This window comes from Haliotis rufescens, unplaced genomic scaffold (genome assembly GCF_023055435.1).
Source record: "Haliotis rufescens isolate VD_foot unplaced genomic scaffold, xgHalRufe1.0.p SCAF_7, whole genome shotgun sequence".
NCBI classification, from domain to species: Eukaryota; Metazoa; Mollusca; class Gastropoda; order Lepetellida; family Haliotidae; genus Haliotis; species Haliotis rufescens.
In genome coordinates, this window is record NW_025964361.1 from 31,647,622 (window position 1) to 31,672,204 (window position 24,583).

The window sequence follows — 24,583 nt, forward strand, 5'->3', positions numbered from 1 at the left end:
CTGTCTTGCCCGTGATAACAGTGCACCTAGTTCTGCTATGAAAGGCGTGCATGCCATGATGAAAGTGCACCATGTATTACTATGGAATGTTGTCTTGCCCATGATGACAATACACCTAGTTATGCTATGAAAGGCGTGCATGCCATGATGAAAGTGCACCTTATATTGCTATGGAAGGCTGCCTTGCCCATGATGACAATACACCTAGTTATGCTATGAAAGGCGTGCATGCCATGATGATAGTGCACCTTATATTGCTATGGAAGGCTGCCTTGCCCATGATGACAATAAACCTGGTTATGCTATGAAAGGCGTGCATGCCATGATGATAGTGCACCTTATATTGCTATGGAAGGCTGCCTTGCCCATGATAACAGTGCACTTAGTTATGCTATGAAAGGCGTGCATGCCATGATGATAGTGCACCTTATATTGCTATGGAAGGCTGCCTTGCCCATGATAACAGTGCACTTAGTTAAGCTATGAAAGGCGTGCATGCCATGATGATAGTGCACCTTATATTGCTATGGAAGGCTGCCTTGCCCATGATAACAGTGCACTTAGTTAAGCTATGAAAGGCGTGCATGCCATGATGATAGTGCACCTTATATTGCTATGGAAGGCTGCCTTGCCCATGATAACAGTGCACTTAGTTAAGCTATGAAAGGCGTGCATGCCATGATGATAGTGCACCTTATATTGCTATGGAAGGCTGCCTTGCCCATGATAACAGTGCACTTAGTTAAGCTATGAAAGGCGTGCATGCCATGATGATAGTGCACCTTATATTGCTATGGAAGGCTGCCTTGCCCATGATAACAGTGCACCTAGTTATGCTATGAAAGGCGTGCATGCCATGATGATAGTGCACCTTATATTGCTATGGAAGGCTGCCTTGCCATGATGACAGTACACCTAGTTTGGCTATGACAGGTGCACACACAAGATGATAGTGCATCTAGTTGTACAATTAACGCTGGTAAGTTGCCTTATAAGCCAAGAAGTAAGACTGTGTCGATCCTGTCTCACCTAGGGCGATTCTGTCGGCCGTGGCCTCTCTGTTGATCCAGAAAGCCACCCAGGACAGGATGACGAGTAAGGCACATGGCACGTACACCTGTATGATGAAGTATCCAGCGTGGCGGTACAGGTGGAACTTTACCTTTAGAATCGTATGGGGAGCTGGAAGAGAACATGTACGTATTCATTACATGTAGTTAATCATATGGCCTTTGGAAGCTGCAGCATCAATACAGACTGACATGGATTTTAATGTTTTATGCTATCAATGCGACATTTCAGTACCGGTCTTTCTTGATGAGTGTACTGACACCGGCATCGAAACGTTGCATTGTAGGAATAAGGAATAAAATCCATAGACGACTGTGACGTCCTGTAGTGTATTACATCTGTAAATGACCATTGATTCGGTTCATGGCAGACAAATATATTTTTTATGGATATTTGTTTGTTTGAGTCACAGCACCAAACTCTTTATGTATCATATATATACTTAATCTACAGAAACTACAGCTGAAACTAGACTCCGACAGTCATAACTGCAAGACAGGAACAAAGAATGGGGAAGGCTAAGTGCCCCTTTTGACCCACTGGAAAAGTCAAATAATAAGGTTGCGGAAAGTTTGAAATATTAGTATAAAAATTATCAGACATAGCTGACTACTAGCCTTTTTGCCTCTCTTACACTTTCAAGTGTTTGAACTTCTTGCATGACCAAATACAAAAGCATGACTAAAGTGGAATTCAATTAAGAAAGCAGGGGTTTCGTTGATCTTCAAATGAAAATAGAAGTAAGACCCAAGATTAATGTTTACCACATGATTGTACTGTGTGTATCTATTTTTGTCCTATGCAAAACACATTGGGTCAAAGACTTCCTCATGTAATGATTTCTCAAAACTTCTAGAATCAGCCTTCTTTTAAACACATTACATCCTTACCTCTGCATTTAGTGTTGTACAAGTCATGCATTTGTTGACATGAAGACAGTCTAGTTCTCATTCACATGAACACATCTGATAACTTTCATAACAAGTTGAAACAAAGTGTTGCTCAATTCTAACATTGTGCACATTCTGTGGCCATAAAGGGCCCATACCTTGGCCTGTACTGAACACATTTTCCTTATTAATAAATAACTAAAAAAGTTGTTACTCTTAACCTCTTTCAGGTCATAAGTATTCATTTTATCAAAGTTGACTTTGCTTATGCAAATCAGCCATGATCAAGATAGCCTGTTGATGCAGTTCTTTAATGTAGATGTTCTGTATACATGTACCTACCTCCTTTGATATTGCCTGTATAGTTGGACAATGGACTCCCAATAAGATCAAACTGGGATAACCAGATATCTTTCCCAAACTCCACCGACTTTCCATCTTTACCATAACGCCACTGATACACAACGTCTTCAGTAGAATACGCAACTGAAAATACAAAATATTATTGCTACTTCAACGCCACAAAATGTCAGCACATTACCAAACAATCATAAATATAGTTATGATTTAAACACATCAACTCACTTTCATTTAAGTTGGAGTTGAAAACTGAGGAGCAAAAGAGACTATACCTCTCAGTTGTTGATTTTATCATATGGTTGATTTTCAATTAAAAATATCTTAGGTTAGCGATATTATATTAAAAAATAAGTATGCTAGCGCTTATTTAGCACTCAAATTATACCTCTACATAATTATAATTTATAAAATATAGTTTGAATTAATACTTTTAGATTTTTTTAAATGTTCGTATAATACACAACTGATTATGAGTATCTTATACATCTGACTTTTGAAAACTAATATATTTGCGGGTTTTTTCGTCACAAATTTACATTTCAAACATGGTAGGGATCATGTGTCTGTAAATTTATTTCTTACCCCAGTGTACCCATTAACGTAACAGATTACCTTTTACAAAATGTTGTAAGAATGACTGATGGTAAACTCTACAAAACCAAATTTAACAACATTTATTTTAATTTTGACTTTCTTTTGACCACCAGTTTACATGTATATCACGACATGTCAGACGTTAGACGAATGTTAAAATCACAGCGATAAATAAAGATCATTAGCTGAGCGTGTTTTTGAATCGTAATTATTATATATTAGGAAAAATAATTTTATGAAAGCCTTTGGTGAGCATAATACCGATGCTTTATTCCTAATATTTGCTGACCCGTGAAGATCCGGGAAAGAGTAGTCCTTGAGCAACCCATTCTTGTCATAAAAGGCGACTATGCTTGTCGTAAGAGGCGACAAACGGGATCGGGTGGTCAGGCTCGCTGACTTGGTTTGAAACATGTCATCGATCCCAATTGCGTGGATCGATGCTCATGATATCAATCACTGGATTGTCTGACCGCTGGATACAGACCGCCGTCATATTGCTGGAATATTGCAAAGTGCGGCGTAAAACAACAAACCAGCCAGCCTAATATTTGCTGGTTACGATACGGAAACACACGAGGGTAATAATATCATCATCACATATCATTCTTACAATAATTTATGTTTGAGTAGCTATTTCTCTCAATGAAGTAACTTAAAAAATGAATAATGAACCGCCCCATTTATCAGATAGCGCTAAAGGAAATTTGCAGCTATGTTTGTCTACATAATCACCCACACCTCGGAATAACCCTATCTAAACATATTTATATTTTAAACAGCTTTAGTCTACAATATATTGAGCAAGCAGACACTGAACTGATGTATGGAGACTGAAAGTAGTTCCTGCCATGTGATCTTGATACCAAGTTTATCAGATTGGTTTATCGGCTAGATAACAGTATCCATTATATAAAAGCGACCACAGGTATGCTTCTGACAGGCCGAGGATCAGATATGTAATATGACAGACAAGCGATCCGGAAAAATAAGGGACGCAACTCTGCACATAAAGTGCAGTCCCATTGGAAACTGTTGAGTTTCAACTTCAATAAGACAATCAAACACACGAAATATCTTTTCTACATATTATGTAAGCACCACTTGCCACGATTTCATGTTGTAAGCATTACCGACAGCAGCTCATAAACAGAAGTAATGGCTACACTTATCGTACCAGTAAAACGTCTTTTACGACGACTATAACATGCGAGTGAACAACGGAAATACTTGATCAAAGTACGGGTATTTAAACTCATGTAAACTTGTATTGTTTTCATTTGAGCGATGTCTTTGATCAATGAAAGTTGTCTCATTTGTGTTTTGAATAGAAGTTTTATGAGATTCTCGTTTCTTTTGGAGGTCAGTATATATCCTCACAAATAAAACCAAACGGTCATAAATCATCACCCTGTGTTTCCTGAGTTTTAAATTCTCATGTTCTGGGCACCTTAAGTGAAAATCGAACTATCCCGATGAAGATGTTGATTGTATCACTAGTGTTCATAGTCGTAAGGTGTGGGAAACTGAATTAATATGAGACGCGCAGTAAGAATAGTTTTATTTACGGAACGATATATTCGTACATTCAGTTGTATGCATAAAACGTTATATGGCAGAGTTTATAATCCGCAATCATCGTAAAATGCCAATGGTATCTCTGCCCGTTTCTACTGCGGTCGGCCTTGACAAACGAAACATCAATAATTTACGCGTTTTTGTTACTTAGATCACACAACGTAAAAGTGAAAAGGGTGCCCTTTACTTCAAATGCATAAAACATTGTTCTCGACACATTTTACGCGAACATGTTCATGTGTTCTCGTTGTCCGCAAATTATCTTTGACAGCTTCAACACGTAATCACTGTAGGTTTGACGTAAGACACGTACCATTGACACTTTAGGAATGGGGGACGAGGGACAGCTGAGGGGTTACATACTTATACATGTAACATTTGAAAGCGAGGGACAGATGAGAGATTACATACTTATACATGTAACATTTGAACACGAGGGACAGCTGAGGGGTTACATACTTATACATGTAACATTTGAACGCGAGGGACAGCTGAGGGGTTACATACTTATACATGTAACATTTGAACGCGAGGGACAGCTGAGGGGTTACATACTTATACATGTAACATTTGAAAGCTAGGGACAGCTGAGGGGTTACATACTTATACATGTAACATTCGAACGCGAGGGACAGCTGAGGGGTTACATACTTATACATGTAACATTTGAAAGCGAGGGGCAGCTGAGGGGTTACATACTTATACATGTAACATTTGAACGCGAGGGACAGCTGAGGGGTTACATACTTATACATGTAACATTTGAACGCGAGGGACAGCTGAGGGGTTACATACTTATACATGTAACATTTGAACACGAGGGGCAGCTGAGGGGTTACATACTTATACATGTAACATTTGAACGCGAGGGACAGCTGAGGGGTTACATACTTATACATGTAACATTTGAACGCGAGGGACAGCTGAGGGGTTACATACTTATACATGTAACATTTGAAAGCGAGGGACAGATGAGGGGTTACATACTTATACATGTAACATTTGAACGCGAGGGACAGCTGAGGGGTTACATACTTATACATGTAACATTTGAACGCGAGGGACAGCTGAGGGGTTACATACTTATACATGTAACATTTGAACACGAGGGGCAGCTGAGGGGTTACATACTTATACATGTAACATTTGAACGCGAGGGACAGCTGAGGGGTTACATACTTATACATGTAACATTTGAACACGAGGGGCAGCTGAGGGGTTACATACTTATACATGTAACATTTGAACACGAGGGGCAGCTGAGGGGTTACATACTTATACATGTAACATTTGAACACGAGGGACAGCTGAGGGGTTACATACTTATACATGTAACATTTGAACGCTAGGGACAGCTGAGGGTTACATACTTATACATGTAACATTTGAAAGCGAGGGACAGCTGAGGGGTTACATACTTATACATGTAACATTTGAACACGAGGGACAGCTGAGGGGTTACATACTTATACATGTAGCATTTGAACGCTAGGGACAGCTGAGGGGTTACATACTTATACATTTAACATTTGAACACGAGGGACAGCTGAGGGTTACATACTTATACATGTAACATTTGAACACGAGGGACAGCTGAGGGTTACATACTTATACATTTAACATTTGAACACGAGGGACAGCTGAGGGTTACATACTTATACATGTAACATTTGAACGCGAGGGACAGCTGAGGGGTTACATACTTATACATGTAACATTTGAACGCGAGGGACAGCTGAGGGGTTACATACTTATACATGTAACATTTGAACGCGAGGGACAGCTGAGGGGTTACATACTTATGCATGTAACATTTGAACACGAGGGACAGCTGAGGGGTTACATACTTATACATGTAACATTTGAACGCGAGGGACAGCTGAGGGGTTACATACTTATACATTTAACATTTGAACGCTAGGGACAGCTGACGGCTAACAAATGTAAGTATCACAACTGAAGACGAGCGACACTTGTATACGTAACACTATCAATTGTTGCAAACAAGGGACAGGTGTACACTTATATACCTACAAACGTAAAACTGTTGTAGACGAGGGACATTTGTAGGCTAACACACAACTGTTGAAGGCAAGGGACAATTGTAGGCCTACACACTTACAACTGTTGAAGGCGAGGGACAATTGTAAACTTATACGCTTACAACTGTTGAAGGCAAGGGACAATTGTAGGCCTACACACTTACAGCTGTTGAAGGCGAGGAACAATTGTAGGCTAACACACTTACAACTGTTGAAGGCAAGGAACAATTGTAGGTCTGCACAATTACAACTGTTGAAGGCGAGGGACAATTGTAGGTCTGCACAATTACAACTGTTGAAGGCAAGGAACAATTGTAGGTCTGCACAATTACAACTGTTGAAGGCAAGGAACAATTGTAGGTCTGCACACTTACAGCTGTTGAAGGCGAGGAACAATTGTAGGTCTGCACAATTACAACTGTTGAAGGCAAGGAACAATTGTAGGTCTGCACACTTACAGCTGTTGAAGGCGAGGAACAATTGTAGGTCTGCACAATTACAACTGTTGAAGGCGAGGGACAATTGTAGGCCTACACACTTACAGCTGTTGAAGGCGAGGAACAATTGTAAACTTATACGCTTACAACTGTTGAAGTCGCGGGACAGTTGTAGCCTTACACACATACAACTGTTGCAAACGAGGGACAGTTGTAGGCTTAAGACTTACATATATTCTTACAACATTTAAAACGAAAAGCCACTATTAGGCTCATATACTTCCAACAGTAGAGAAGTAGAGTGCAGTGCTAGCCAGATCATGATATACTTACAGCTACCAAAGAACAGTGGACAGCTCTGAATATCCAGAGGGAATGTCTTCAGGTCCATCACACAGCTTGCCCGGATCGTCAGCCTGTACAGAAACAATCAACCAGACCCCTTCAGGTTTCATCTACACTGACAACGTTTAACACCATTTAGTCATCGGTTACTTTTAGTCGGTTTTGTATATTACTAAATACTTTAAATGAAGCTATTACCACTTGGTGTTGCCTCTACCATGAAGTTTCTTCAATCCGATTTATAATAGGTCGCACGGACAAGATATTGGATGGTCTGACTGGGCTACTTGTTGGTTGCCTGTCATATTGTGGTATGGTTGTTCATACTGTCAACCACTGGTTTGTCTGATCCAGACTCGACTAGCTAAAAGACGCAGTGATATAGTTGTGATAGGGTCGGCGTTAAACAGCATTCACTCACTTTAAGATACGGTTCAACTTAGCCATTTTCAACTGCGAAAATGTATTTATAAGAATAGATATTTGTGGTAATTTTCCTTTCTTGTAGCATATTGCTATCAGTGAACAGGGATGTATTCCAAGAACGATACCGCCTTCTGAACAGCGAGTAAATGTAATATGGTTTAATTCAACACTTAATTATGTTCAACCCAACTAGGGTCCAGGTACCCGTGGAAAACATAACTACAAAAACACATTAGGTCCGCCTGTGGAGACACAAGCTGAGGGGTAAATCAAGATCTTGACCTTTTGACGTGAAGGTAATTGATATGCAGTTATTAGTCGGATGTCGTTTTCTAACGTTCTGTTCTAAATTACACAATTTTCGTCAATTGTTTCCCAAGGCAAACTTAGCAAATGCATTGTGATATATCTGGAATTGGGTGATTCCTACTGCACACAAGGTGAGACGTCCATTCACGCCACCAGTGTGACACGCGCCAGATAGCATGTCAGTGCCATTCAAAATTAGTGTCAACTGAAAATTGTATTGAAAATGAAGACATCTTTCTCCAGATCCCACAGCAAACGTGTCTGTTTAATCAACTGATCCTGCTGTTAAGAATCGCATTACACAAAGTCTTAAACGGAGTTGACGTTGTTTCATGTGAGAATCACGCACTCAGAAATCATGTGTATAATAATTTCAAGTCTTTCCTTCCATAATGATGGATGGACATGATGGCACGTCGTGATCATGAGGCACCGACGCTGTAATTGGAAGCGTGTACTGGTCTGCTGATCTTTATCATAGTACAGGCATCTACCTGTGTATGTACCTGTACGTTGATCCTGTCCATGTATCGATCAGACAATTAATAAAAACAATGGTCACAGTATATAAATCCACCTATTCCACCAGTCATTTCGTATATTTATAAACATAAACTGACGTCCAAAAGAAACTTTACCAACTGAAAATATAAATATCAGACAAAGTATTAAAAAAATTTCGATGAAGTCTATCTAAAACACATAACCTAAATACAACAATAGTGAATGCAGAAAATGTTAATCGTCTGTTACATGTTTGCGAGATAACACGCGAAAAAGTGAAAAACACGTGCACAGCGGACAACTGCAAATGCACGTGCGGGTAAGGGTATAAAACGATTGCAACGGCAAGTCAGACATCCACAGTGATAAAAAAACACAAAAGAAATGCCACGACTCACAGTCGAACAACGTGAACGAGACTTGGGTATGGTACAGATGGGAGCCACCCACGCCTATATTGCACGAACCTTCGGTTGCTCCCGTGTTGCCGTTACCAACTTGATGCAACGTTACAGACAGACAGGGCGGACCGCTGACAGGCCACGAACAGGCAGACCCAGGTTGACCACGCCCCATGATGACCGGTACTTGCGTACCTTGCACCTCCGAAATCGCTTCCTGACAGTGACGTCATCGGCGACAAATGTCTTAGGTCACAGGGTTAGTCGACAGACAGTGGCCAGGAGACTCAGGGCTTTTAGACCATACAGAGGACAGCTATTGACAAAGCAACATCGTCGTCTGCGATTGAGATGGGCCCGGACTGTACGACGTAGGCAACGACGTGACTGGCAGAGTGTTGTCTTCACTGACGAAAGTCGATTCTGTATGTTTAGGGCTGATGGAAGACAACGTGTTTACCGCCGAAGGGGTGAACGAACGGCGGCATGTTGCGTGCAGGAGGTCCTACCAAATGGTGGAGGGAGTGTCATGGTGTGGGGAGGGATCTGTGGGCAGGAGAGGACACCGCTGGTCATCGTTGACGGAAACTTGACAGCTCAGCGTTACATGGATAACATTCTTCGTCCAGTTGTCCTACCATGTCCTACAGCAGCCACGTGGTGTCATTTATCAGCATGACAACGCTAGAGCCCATACAGCCAGAATTGTCACTAACTTCCTCGCAGCCAACAACGTCAACGTCCTGCCGTGGCCTGCACGCTCACCCGACATGTCCCCCATTGAACACCTCTGGGACTTGATGGATCGTCGCGTTCGACAACGACCACACTCTCAAGCCAACCGACAAGAACTGATCTTGGCCCTCCGAGAAGATGGCGTCAAATACCACGTGACCTCATCAGACGTCGAAGAGTTTTTGCGTGTATTGAGGCATTTGGTGGTCACACACGATACTAATGACTTGTTATTGAACGTGAGCGATTGTTTATGTACACTGCTTATTGTCCATGATTCTGAAAGCTCGAGTTTTGTACCACACCCAACTTTGGGGGGCTCTGACGTCATTCTCGGTCGCGGTATGATTGTCATTTTCAAAACACTTTACTTCATGCATGTATGTTTTGGGTTTTTTGAGCAAGAGTGATTTCAAACTCTGGTAAAGTTTCTTTTGAACGTCAGTTTATCTATCGTCTATTTTTACCATTCATTCATTCATTCATTCATTCATTCATTCATCTCTCATTGTCTGTAAAGCTGATTTTTCCTGCTCTGGGATCTCATTTCGACAGGAATATCGCATTCGAATTCGACACGTCAGATTGCCTAATCTATGTAATATTTCGTTACTTCCGGTAATTCAGTCACTTCCGATAGAGTAGTACATGCTTACCCTTCTCGCGAACACCTGGTGTCATCACTGTCTTTGCGGAACCATTCATGTGATTTTCACTATCTTAGCTTTTACAGTGGGAATCAAACGAAACGGACAACCCGTTGTATTAATATATCTATCTTTTTGGCATTGACCTATGCTTAGGATAAACTAATATCTGAGAAATAGAAGCACACAGTCAGAAAGGTTCATGCGTCAACAGAGACTATGACGAAGGCATAATATGAACGACTCTCTGTGACCGACTTTCTCAGCGTCAGATGGTTTCCAATCATAAAATGGTTCTAACTCTCGGAAATGGGTTTGCGAGAAATAAGCAAGAACGTGTTCGGTGGTTAGCCTTAATTGTAATTGATTCCAACGGATGTTTATGGGCATATACATCTTATAATTGTACATATAATCAATAATAAGACATTATATATTAGGAAGGTCGCAACCAGACAGACATATTCGACTTAAAATCAAGGCAAACAGACGCGCCTCCAAGTATACGTCTATCCTTTACTAATCTAATATTTTGTTTCTTAGATGTATGAGGACTCTTGTCAAAAGTCCTAAGTCCTAAGTGACGCAACCCTGTACATCGAAATACGGCGTTTTAGACGACTGGGCCCCAAATATGTTTGATTTAACATCAGGACAGTTATTGAATTTTGGTGACTGGTGATATTAATGTAGTCTTCTCGAAGGCGGAAAACCTCGCCATATCTCATCCCCTAGCTTTAATTTAGGCGTAATACATCTTGTCAGGACCATGTGAGGATCAAGATTTGTCATTAGCCTTCAGAATTACCTTTGTGAGTAGAGGACGTTTCCATTGGGACTGATCCTGACAAATTTGTTGGGCGTCGTGATTGTGTGGAGGTAGGAGTTCTGGCCGTTGTAGAAGACGGTGTCAGGATGCCAAATCCGTTCTAGAATCGTGATACCCAGGGGGAGGTGCTCCAGCGATATGTTCATGGACAGGCGTTTATCATACCAGGTTTGGCGGAAATAGCAGTCCAATGTGTACACCTGAAACAGTTGGGGAGCGATCTCAACGATAGCTTCAAGGGAGGCTGCATTTAGCACACACGTGAACAGCACCAGTCGTGTTACATCACATTTAAGCTCTCCTCAGCTGGTGACAGCTGACGGCATCGTTTTCCTGCAAACATATTCTGAGAAAGATTGATAAAGGTTCCAGTTGTCATAAGCAGCGTAAAAACAGCTCAAACCAGGAATCCTCTGATTGGGATTGGGATTGGCGGATGAATGCCTGGATGGGTGGATTTATCTGTGTATGTATGAAGAGTGGGAAGGTCGGGTGAGCGGTTGGGTGGGTGGGGGGTGGTTGAGGGTATATGGAGGATGGACAGGTATTTGGTAAGGGTGGTGAGTGGTTGACGGGGTGCTGGGATATGTGGAAGATGGGTAGATTAATGGTAGGGGTGCTGGGAGGTTGAGGGTATGCGTGGATGTATATAGAGGATGGGCAGGTGGTCTATAAGGGTGTTGGGGGGTTAATGGTATGCGTGGATGTACAGAGGATGGGCAGGTGGTTTGTAAGGTTGTTGGGGGGTTAAGGGTATGCGTGGATGTATAGAGGATGGGCGGGCGGTTTGTAAGGGTGTTGGGGAGTTAATGGTATGCGTGGATGTATAGAGGATGGACGGGCGGTTTGTACGGGTGGTGGGAGGTTAAGGGTATGCGTGGATGTAGAGGATGGGCAGGTGGTTTGTAAGGGTGGTGGGAGGTTAAGGGTTTGTGTGGATGTATAGAGGATGGGCAGGTGGTTTGTAATGGTGGTGGGAGGTTAAGGGTATGCGTGTATGTATATATGATGGGCTGGTGGTTTTGTAAGAGTATTGGAAGGTTAAGGGTATGCGTGGATGTATAGAGGAAGGGTAGGTGGTTTGTAAGGGTGGTGGGAGGTTAATGGTATGCGTGTATGTATAGAGGATGGGCGGGTGGTTTGTAAGGGTGGTTGGAGGTTAAGAGTATGCGTGTATGTACGGTACATTGAACTATGACAGTACAACCGACAGTTCGTCAAGCCTCGCATCGTTGCTGTGAATTCCTACCGGGTCCATCGATCGAATAATTTAAAATGTGATAATGCAACGTGACACAACTCAAACAACCACCCGCTTATTAAATGAGACACGGAGTACATACATATCCATCAGTCTATGGCCTGTGGTTAAAAACAAGGGTGTTACAGACCTAAGAACTAATGAATTGATTCCTCGATGCATCCTCGGTTATCCAGGGTATTATATTTCTATGCCTTTCTGATATATACCCTGGACCCATTCGCCGCTATAGCTTCGTTTAGGATGTGGCGTCATCAGCTCCCTTGCTCCTTTGAAATTACAGACTTTCTCTCACCAGTGAAATTATTTTTTTCGATTTGACGATGATAATACAGTAATAGCAAATAGGACAAGGGCATTTATCACAAAAGGTGAGGTGAAATGGTGTTAACATCGCGTTCAAGATTAGTGTACTTATACGGCGACGTGCACGCACGTGTGAGTGTGTGGCTGCTTGTACTAGTTCTGACTAATGCCGATTTTATAGTGCTAACCCAGTCAGATACCATGCCGCAGTTTAACATGAATACCTCACTCAGACACAGTATACGGACTCCGAGCCGACCAGTCCTTGTTTTAGCCCCTTAATTCCGAGCGCTAACAACAAGTACCACCTTTTAACGTCTTTTGGTATGACGCGGCCGGGGATCGAACCCCGGACCTTCTCTCTCCGGACTGACGCTCTACCACTTGACCACGGAAGCGGTCCATTCATCACAATAGGCTGGATAATCAATGGCTGAGTACATCACTACAAGATGGTCCGCCTGTTGGGGAGGGGCTACGGAGAGTTAAAGGATGGGGGCATCACTCAGCTGTATCCTAACTTGGGTAAGTATAGTGAAATGACAGAATGCAATTTGTGTAAGTATCTAAGACCGATAGTTCACATGTGTCATCAGCCTTGCCTATAATGACCGTTTGTTGATAATACATTGTAGCATCCCAAGGGCCCTGTTTATCCCACCGCTCATCACTCATCAGTATCAGAGCACCCCCCTCCCCCTAACTTGGAGTTTATTACATCTTCTGCTTCTTATTGAAGCATTCATAAGGAAAGACCCTTGGGTGAGGGGATGTAAATGTTTTAAACTGATGAAGCTAGTGAAAGTTAAATGCCAGGGAGAAAGGAATTCCATATATTCCGTTCGGCGAGTATTGTAATTCAAGTTAAAATGTATCCACAAACCAACGTGGCGTTTGAAATGCTAAATGTCTAGTAATTACCCTGTCAATGCATTCACAGTATTTTTGGTATTCACAGTAATCATGGTACTAACTGTATTCACGGTATTAATGGTATCACAGTATTCATGGTGTTAACAGTATTCACGGTATTTATGGTATTCACAGTAATCATGGGACTAACTGTATTCACGGTATTTATGGTATTCATGGTATTCATGGTATTAACGGTATTTATGGTATTAACTGTAATCATGGTATTTATGGTATTCCTGGTAACCATGGTATTAATTGTATTCACGGTATTTATGGTATTCACGGTATTTATGGTATTCATGTTAGTCACGTCAAAGGAAACGTCAACGTGTTATGATTAGACAGATCGGAAGTATAACTTTTTACGATTACTTACTCACATTAACGAGTGTATACCCGGTGTAACAATGGTATATAAGTTTAACGGGTATATATACCCAACGTAGTGGTTATATACCAAACGCCATGATGATATATCCAAATATATAAATATCCATCAAAACGATTTATACCCGATGCATCAAAACGATTTATACCCGATGTAAGGATTATTTATACTATATATAATCCAAGCGTAAACCCAATGTCACCATTATATATCCAGCATAATGATTGCCCAGCGAAACGATTAACGATGACATACCAGGGTCACGATTATATATCCGGTGTAACGATTATGTACCAGTGTAACTATCATATTCCTGGTGTAACATGTGTGTCATTCTATGTGAGAATGTAGACTCCATATGCCACCTATAGAATATATACATTAAAAGGTCATACGAACACCTACAAACAAAACATAAATAAATCACATGCTGCACATAGAACACCAATATAAAGCCATTGGCATGATGGCAATTGCAGGTATTTCTGAAAATTCCATTTTCCCATTTTCTCAATTTAATTCAAAACCAAAAATACCTTCAAAGTTTGGAAAAGTGTATTATTTTTCCATAATCTCCCTGGTCTTAAGGATCTTAAAGACAAAATCCTATTTTCTTTTCCAATATTCTCATATTAGGCATACATTGTGTTTTGCCATTCAAAAGAAATTATGTTGGCAATCGATGATAACATTTTTTTCTTGCTATTCAAACGGACATCAACTGCATAAGAGCTTAAATCCCTATTGCTGCAGCTTCCTCTCTCTTTCAAGTTTGAAACAGCTTCATTGAAGTAAAACATCCGACCAGAACGTTAATCCTTTACCACAAATATATTTTTCAAAACTTTGTAGTAAAAAGATACAGAGATATGTCGGATCATCACCAATAAAGCCTTTATCTCCATTGATCTGTATGTGAAACGTGCCGGTTATCGGAAACATGACCATTTGAAAATGACAACAAAATTAAACCATCATTTGTCTTGACGATTTCAAAAGGATATCTTCACCAATGAACGACGTCATTGGCAATACGGCTTAAAGCGCCACGGTTAAGCAGCCATAATACCCTTTTAATAATAGTTTCGTATTTGTAAATGAAAAACCAACAGTTTTCCTTTGCAATTTTCTTTGCATTCGTGCATTTTCATAGCCGTCTCCATCGTATTAGCACAAGAGATGTGTCAGCGTCATACTCGCCCGCTTCCCGATGACAGGGAACAGCATCCCCCGTGATGGTCTGTCATTACAGTATTGATCTCAGATAGAGTAAAGCCAGTATCATTTACCATGTCTAATTCCGATATAGGGCCCATGGATCGTAGATTGATATAGATCATCACTGCTAACGGCTTCCCTGCAATAAAAGACAAACTGGATTAGATCATATAGCAAGCAGATGAAGCTATTGTTGAGATGTTATTCTTGATATTTGCAACTAATTGGACAAAGTGGTTAGCGGAATCTTATAATCTTTCCTGCATCTTCCCAAAGGCATCTTCCGCTGCAGCGACCTGACCCCGGGGTCATGTCAGTGTGTATTCTTACACATTATTGTGACGAGATGATCTGCTGTATCAGTTTCAGTAACACCTTGTGATCTATGTCACGCTTTTCTTACTCCTGTGTCTTTCCGCGTTAAGGTCAGGAGTGCCGCTTCGTATACTCACCGCAATGCTAGTGACACATGTGTGTGAACACATTTATACTTTGAACTTCCTACAATCGAGCATGCCCTTTCTACGAAAATTTCAAAGAGCGTTGAACGACTCTTGTTCAAAAGATGTTTGATCAGGGTAAGTAAAGCTTTCAAAAACATTGTGGTAGACATGTGGAGGACATTTCCAAAAAGAATTGACGCATCATTGATTTCTCCATCATTAAATTCATTATTGAGTTAAACGTCAACTTGATAGTCGCGTATGATTTCCAAAATTGACGCATCATTGACCTTATGATGTCCGACGTAATTCCCCATTTTTACTTAATCAATTCGAGGCGGACATTTGGGTAAACCAATGTCTATGCATTTGGGTAAAACTTTGTATCACAGCAGTGCAAGAAGGACGAGTTTTTCCTGCTCGCTTAAACTTGATTCTGTCCGTCTTGCGATATGTGCATAAATAGGCCAAAAGGAAAACCAGTTGAGACCTTTGGACTGTCGTCCAGTTCACTTTTAATACCATCCCAAATCAACCTCGATCGCGTATCATCAGTATATTTTTTGTATGTTACATACAGAAGTACTGTAGTGTTCGGAACGCATTTACCCAACACATACATGTATAAATAACAAATAGCCATATTGTTTACATTTTACATGTGTATAATATGAACAAAGACAAAAAAATACATACTTTGAACCAAGAATTAAAACCCATTTATTGTATATAATGTACATGTAAATGTAATTTGCAAGTCTAATTACAAGTCACAGTTGGTGAATCATATGGGATTTCGCGGATGTCTAGCCGGTTTATTTATAACTGTGTCCAGCGATTGGCTATTGATTGAGGTCAGGGGTCATGTTATGTAAACACAATAGCGACCATGTTGATTCTGTGGCCCCGTCTAAATAGCTATACGACGAGCAATGTGGCATCTTCATCGTCAAACATGGCTCTTAGAACTGATGAGATTAGATGCTGGTCATCAAACGCTCCTTTCAAGGCTTTGGTACAGCGGTCATATACGGTTCAATTGTCCTTGAAGAGCACCCACTGGCAATGGTCAACACATAAAATGGCCATCTCAACTGACCAATCAGCTGGATAACACATAAAACGTGTTTCCACGAAAATCTCATTTCCTCGTTTCTTTATGGACGCTAATTGCGTAATTCTTGTCTCGAATGCTTGAATAGGGACACATTACATATTATCTGAATTGCCAATAAACTAACTGCTTTCCATTTTTTGTCTTTCCGTGTTTGTTATAATTACGTACATGTATATCCTTACGGGTAAAACCATAGCTCCAGATTCATATAACGAAGGAGGTCAATGCCCTTTGGTATGTTATTATTTAAATCTCTGTCATATCTCTGACCAAATAGTCATATTTCTCCCCCATCAAAGTCTTGAAGATTCGGTTTTCTTTATAATTTGAAATAGGCATAAAGTACACCTTTGTAAGTTAAATGACCATTGCTTTAGGTCACCGTGAAACAAGAAACCAATCTAAAACCTTTAAAGAATTTTTTTATTTAGGTCACATGTTATTTATTGCTAAATACAATTCAATTAATTACACTTAACATTTATTAGACGTCTATAACATTCACTATCACTATCTACTATTACTAATGCAGGCAGACATGTTTATGAGCTAAACATATGTAAGTCAGAAATCTATGATGAAAGTCTCATATAATTCTTCATAATTATTTACGTTCTTCAAATTCACTCCATAGGTTGATCTAGGGAGAACTAGTGGTTAAAACGTTCGCTCGTCCAAAGACTGAGGAACATGGTACAATTATTATGTGTGGAGACTAATATTAGTGTTCCCCGACGTGATATTCCATGAATATTGCAAAAATCGCCGCAAAACAATACTCACTCACACACGTCTTTGAGAAAATGTCATTGTCGTTCAGTTGAGTTTATCCAGTGCTATGTTTATTATGCCTACATACCGTCTGTGAAATCTGTTGCCGCTTCGATGGACATCGTGATATAACTAATATTGATGTTATTCATGATGTACGAGTTAGTGGTATGACCTTCGGTTTCTCCATCATTAAATTCATTATTGAGTTAAACGTTGATAGTCGCGTATAATAAAGTCCCCTGGAGCAGACTACAAAGCTGGAATACACAGTCACAGATCCTGGCTTTATTTTCAATATTCATTGCGATCATGTAACAATTTCTTTGAGAGAAGCACGACTACGCTCAGTGTTCAGAAATCTGTCAGACTGGAAACGAACCCAGATAGTTTCTCCAAAGCCATATTGATTCTACAGTATCCCAACCGAGTATCTTAAGACAGTCAATGTGTTTGATTTTCCAGCGAATGAAGTCTGTGCTTTTAAGTGGATTCGCGGGAACAAAAGTCTGTCGAGTCGAAATATTTTGAATTCCGGACAATAATATTTTCCTTTCAACTGGGGAAAACATTGACGGTGGGATCGTCAGCTAGCAGATTGGTTAATGGAAAAGTTTTTGGACAATACAGGAAAGGTTATTTCAGAGAACTGGGGATCTAAAATAGTTTTTTTGGTATTTATCCTCTTCGCTTCAAAGTTGTGTTCGATTCACGTTTTTAGAAAACAAGTTTTGGATCGATATCTTTGTCAAATTGAAAGTAGAACTTCAAAGTTGTTCCATCATCTTATTCTCATTTGGACAACAAGTCAAACCGTCAGTTTGACCTCTGCTCTGAGGATACTTAGTAAATTGTGATAATATTAATAAATGTTCCATCTTCTACAATCGTAAGGTATGGTTATATAAAGTGTTATCAATAATAATTTACTTCGTTTATTGTTTCATTATACTGATTGATGTGGTTTCATATTGCTTGTGTGTAGATAGAGACAGCCTCAGTAATGTGGCAATCGTGTTCTGTCAAGGAAAATTATTTCCTTGCATAAATATTTGTCCTTTTTATTGACATTAATTTAATTACAGCATACACGGCCTCGTCAACACATTCCCGCTTTTATCAATATTTAGTGAGCAGAGAGATTTGAAGATACACCACACTACGGAATGAAGACATTTAAGAGTTCAGCAAACGTCATGCAATAAGATTCGGTAGAGTTATTCACAATCATATCCCTTTAAGATCGTAAAAGTCATATTCTTATGGGATATTCATATTCGTTTATTTGTCCCAAGAAAATTAACAAATTCCACTGAAATTCGAAACCAGGTCGCCAAAGGTCAGCTCGAGTGAGTGAGTATGGTTTTACGCCGCTTTTAGCAATAGTCCAGCAATATCACTGCGAGGGATACCAGAAGTGGGCTTCACGAATTGTACCCGGGTCATGTGGGGAATTGAACCCGAATCTTCGGAGTGACGAGCGAACGATTTAACCACTGGGCTAACCCACACCACCAGGTCAGCTCCCGGTACATTTATGATTATTATTATGAACAGATTAAAATAAAATATGAAGCAAAGAGGGTTTGGATGATCGAGGCACAGTCAGGCTGGTTAGGTTCATCATCAGCTCAGGGCCCCTGCTCCCTTTACACGCAGCCCTGACAGCGAATGGGAAATGTCCCAGGAAGCGCTGCAAAGTCGAACCCACCCAGAACTTTTCGGAGAACGTGAAGACTCCCCGGCAACGCTGCAGCCTTCTGCATTACCCAGATTGTCAGATGGTGTATTCCTGGTAGCAAACCCGGGTACTCTCCCAATGTCAGTCAACAGATTGGGAGGTTCCAAACCTAAGGCACCGAGAACAATGGGGAGTCGGACAACTTGGTTCTTGGGATGCAAGCGTGACATTTCGAAAGCGAGGTCCGCATATTTGCCATGTTTTTCCCGAATCTTGTCAATCACATTAGTGTCAAAAGGGACAGAAAATTCAATGATATAAATGATTTCATTGGATTTATCAAAAAGGACAAGATCAGGTTTGTTGGCCTGGATACGTCTGAGGCTGTAAACGGGCCTATTCCAAAGAATTTTGTATTTATCATTTTCCATGACGCCCTCTACATATTCCGGGTCGTACCATGGATGGACCTCTGTGTCAAAACCACAAGCACGGCGCTACACCATCATGTCGCTTAAGATACTGAGTTTGTGCCAAAGCTGGGCATCCACTGACAATGTGTTGGACAGTCTCATTAAATTTATTGCATAATCTACATTTCATATTAACATTTTGATGTAAAATCACACATTGACGGTTTCCAGTAGGAAGTGAGTGGTCCTGAGCAGCAAACAGAAAGCCTTCTGAGTCACTTTTCAGGCCAGCCGACTTCATCCAATCGAAGAACTCTGCAGGGTTGCAGGGCCGATTTGAGATGGCACTCCGCTTGGTTAACACAGAACAAAATCAACACTGACATTGAGATTATGTCCCATATCCTTGGCTCGTTAAAGAAAACTGTGGAATGCCTTATTTTCATCATGAGTCTTGACATGCTTCACAAGAGGATCAATAGACAAATAAATGTGTGCAAAAGTGCACAATACAATTCTATCACAAAGAGACACCACGTTAATCAAACCACGCCCTCCCATTATGATTGGTAAATATACGCGTTTTGAGGAAGAACGAGGATGGTGGGATCTATTGCCTGACATGAATTTCCGTGTGAGGGTTTCAATACCCTGAATTTCTTTAATTTGTTTGATAGGCATTACTTAGAAGTTGGCCTGAATTTCTTGTTTCGTCCAAACAACAACACCAAAAGAATACGAAAGAACGGGTACAGCATATTAAGTATTTGTGGCTTTGACTTTATTGTGAGCGTTCAGCACTGAAACCCAGATTTTCTTAAGTCGGCATTTGTATTCTTTTTTTTTTATATGGGCATTCTGGAGTTTGTCCCTAACCTGCTGCCCAAGTACGGTTAGGCCTGACCTTCCACGAGATGGTCAATAACTCCTCCCCCAAGTAAAATGACTGATGCTCCCTCTTCTACCTTGCCACGTTTCAGATGAAGAATGTTGCATTTGTCGTAAAAATATGCCGATGAAATTAGAAAAGGACTCGACGAGGAGAAAATGTTGTGGTTGTTGTTGTTATTATTATTATTATTATTATTATTATTATTATTATTATTATTATTTCCATGTCTATGTCTATGCCTTTGTCTATATGTACCGACTATGTCTATGTCTATGCCTATGTCTATGTCTATATGTACCGGGAAGGTCCAATATCAATCCCAAACAACATGATAAGCAGAGACGTACCACCGAATCCAGGCCTCAGCCGCTTGTCATAACCCACCAGCATGTTCTCCAGCAGCTGCGACGCATTGTACATCTTGACCTCTGCCAGGGACATACTCAAAGGCAAGGCACTGAAACACACACAACAGCTATATTACTACACGTGTATATTCGACACTCACAGTTTCAGATTGTGAGTGGGGGCACGGGTTGCCCAGCTGTCTGAGTCTCCGCAATTCGCTATGCTGAAATGCGTCCTTAAGCTGCGTGCAACTGTGATCGTGAGTTCGAATCCCAGTCCGACTTGAGTACGTTTCTAGGTTTGTCAGCACCATACCCGTGGTACCTGGTTTCACCAAACTGGTAAACGTCGAAGACCTGCATCACTTCGAACTTTCACCAAAGCCAGTGAGGACTCTGCAGTGACACTTCGCAAGTATTGGTACCCAAGTTGCCTTAGGCACCGCAATTCACTGTGCAGAGGGGTGTCCCTCTATCATGCCAGAATGAAATAATCTAGCTTTCATGATCACTTCCTTTCTAAATGTACACATAATATAACTTGTTATCTTGAATTCAACATCCATGATTTTACATTTCAGGTCAATCTTTGTACTATTTGTGTAATCTGAACATTCCAAATGTGTACAAATGTGTTCAATGTTCGTGTAATCGTGAACACAATGATGGAACAATAGCTCCGACGCAAACTGCAAACGATGACTGATAGAATTACTAATATATCAGACGCGGGAATATACAGAGAACATGGCTGATAGATGCATCCAATTTTTCATGGCATAATACAAATATCCTTCGGTAATGCTTAGGTATATTTATATCAAGGATATTTCATTCTGCGTCTAGACATAGTATCCATTCAGGACGTTGCTGAATACCCTCACACAGCAATATAGTAGTTACATGTTAAGGAAGGGGCTTAGACCGTACGACAAAGCTATGTATGTCCTGATTGTATCAACTCCCTGTGACAAATGTATTGGACTAATAGAAGCTTTATTGTCGCAGAGGGAAATCGTCCAATTAAATGATGAATCGATATATCACCTACTGTACCCGATGACATCGATACGAAAGAGAACTGTCTGAATTTACAAAAAGCTCCAAACAAGCAAGCCCAGATATAAGCATGTTAGAGCATAATCAAAGGTTTGATAGTTTGGAGTACAAATGTTAGGTAATCAAATATTTGACTTAATTCCGCCACAACCGCTACTTACAGTTCGGCAAATGATAAGGAGTTCTTTCAATGCTCTTATCGCTTGTCTTGTAATGCTGTCATAAAGCTTAAAAAGGAGTCCATTATTAGTCTTAAAGACAGAAGTGCTTGAAAGCATACACCGGCTTCTTCCTTAAACATTCGTTATTTGTACAATATTGGTAATCACTTTACACCCGTGTCATGCATTGATTCCTTCACCCCACGCAATACTTGGGGGTAATCTTATAAACTTGCCGTATTTTCCTTTATTGGATTTGTTTGTGAAGATGAGTCGTGAATAGATTCGCCAAGACTTGAGGTGGTAGGGCTATCAATCATGAAGTCCTTTCTTTGATTCACAGTCAAAAACACTTGCAACAGACGCTCAAGGCCAACACTTTGTGCCACCTATCTGACACTAAGAGCCTCAGATAAATACCTTTAGTTCTGTCCTGGCGTTTTATGTACATGTTAAATGATGGTGTGAGTTATTGGGGTTGCAATCTAGTTCAAAGCCGATGGGTTTCTTTGATTTGCTCTGCACATCTTGTTGCGACGGGTTTTTAAGACGAAATTGGAAACTTTGCTAGCAAAGGGTAAATTAAGGAAATGTAACCAACTTTGATAAAGAACCTTGAAGATTCTTTAAAAGCAACCGTAATTTTGTTTTGAGAAGCACATATTTATTGTATAAATTTCCATCAAGAATTTGTAAAATGATATCTCTGAGCAGGAGAGGTTTTCGTCCAACATTCAACACTCATGTTGATATGAAATGTACAATTTTAATAATATCAGTTCAAAAAGTCAACTACAGAGAATAAGCAAGTGAATTGGAGCACTGTCATATACTATGTAATTATCAAACGGGGTGGAGATTAACGTTGCTATGTAACTTTCTGTCATAATGATCATGACATTCTGAATGATTAATGTTTTCAATACACTTCCAATTGTTATCGATCAAGTAATGATGGTTTCAAAAAATGATTTTATAATCAGGTTTTTGCATAAACTGTGAGACTATTGGCGCCGAAAGATACAATACGATATTAAACTCTACTAACATACAGATTTAGATCACATAAAGCGCACAACAGTAACCAGACTATATTTAGAAATGTATATCTTCAAACAGTCTTTATTTTATGGTAGGTGTATTCAGCAACTTGCGTACACAAAGCGCCGATTATAAGCTTGAAATTGACGACGAATTTTCTACGCTTTCTAGACGCTCAAATTAATCAATTTGAAAGAATTTTCCGTCATTTATTTAATGACCTTAGGCGAAAATAACGACGCTTTCGTGTTTGCAGTGTAGAAATATTCCAAATGTAGTTTTATTGAAGAACAGGCAGGACCTAAGCCAAATGGTAGAAAATTCATGGTTCACTTAGTTCTGTGAGTAATAGGTTGTTTGGTACATACACCTCTGCTCCACCAATAGCCTTGGACCCGTGAAGAGTCCGGGGTAGATAGGTCTTCAGCAACCCATGCTTGCCGTAAAAGGTGACTCTGCGTCTAACGGGATCGGGTGGTCAGGCTCGCTGACTTGATTTGATGCATGTCATCGATCCCAATTGCGCGGATCGATGCACATGATATTAATCACTGGATTGTCTGGCCCAGACTCGATTATTTACAGACCGCCGTCATATAGCTGGAATATTGCTGAGTGCGGCGTTAAACAACAAACAAACAAAACAAATACCAATAGCCTTGGGCAAGAGTGTGGTTCTTTGCTCTTATTCGTTGTAACTTGTGTGAACGTGTGTTGGGGTAGGGGTGGATGTGAGGGCGTGGTTCTGTTGGGTTGTTAGATCCCCCATCTGCTGGTTCAACTGTTTCTAAATGGAAGAAACTTAACCCTATCAGGGCTAAAGGCTTATTAATACCTGGAACAATTTAACGATGCTTTTTTTTCGCTCAAAGTACCAGGAGAAATTTATCTGTTCCTATTTAAGAAAAACATCGCCCACCTACTCAACACTCCTAACCAAAGCATCTGACAAACAAATAATAAATCTTTTGTGGCCTTCCCCTATCTCCAAACATCCCCTGCGAGCATCTTGACGAGGCCATCTGGGCGCCTTGTCGTTGCAGTACTTTCATGGCACACCGGAGTCCATCCCAATACACGGTCCCCTGGATGTAAGTAGGTCACTGAACAATTGCACACAACTGTCTCATTACATTTGATAACTGTTTCTGGGTTCGTTCACAACAATAGCTCAGCACGTAATTAACCATAGAAATACAGACGCTCTCTCAGATGGCGTTCATTGATGTTAACCTGTCCATGAAATTGGCCACGGGTTTGTCAGAGCAATGAAAACTCATTACAATGATTTCCTTCCTGCTACTTCTAATTGTCTTATTTATGGACATCAATGATTTATCGGAGTAACGTTTTCTGCGTAATTCCGCGTATTTTAAAAATAGTGGTATAACGCCATAACAAA

The 24,583-nt window shown here is 40.5% G+C and overlaps 1 protein-coding gene across 2 annotated transcripts in view; it reads right to left on the reverse strand.

Moving 5' to 3' along the window:
* LOC124146039 (gamma-aminobutyric acid receptor alpha-like) overlaps nt 1-24,583 on the reverse strand; it is a 96,222-nt gene that overhangs the window by 24,936 nt on the left and 46,703 nt on the right. For both annotated transcript variants that reach the window (XM_048388113.1, XM_046516090.2), the window contains exons 3-8: nt 20,921-21,030; nt 15,328-15,395; nt 11,148-11,368; nt 7,306-7,388; nt 2,304-2,447; nt 1,030-1,182 (exon numbers count right to left, since the gene is read on the reverse strand). In XM_048388113.1, the coding sequence (XP_048244070.1) occupies nt 1,030-1,182; nt 2,304-2,447; nt 7,306-7,388; nt 11,148-11,368; nt 15,328-15,395; nt 20,921-21,030 (779 nt within the window). The remainder of the gene's footprint in view (nt 1-1,029; nt 1,183-2,303; nt 2,448-7,305; nt 7,389-11,147; nt 11,369-15,327; nt 15,396-20,920; nt 21,031-24,583) is intronic.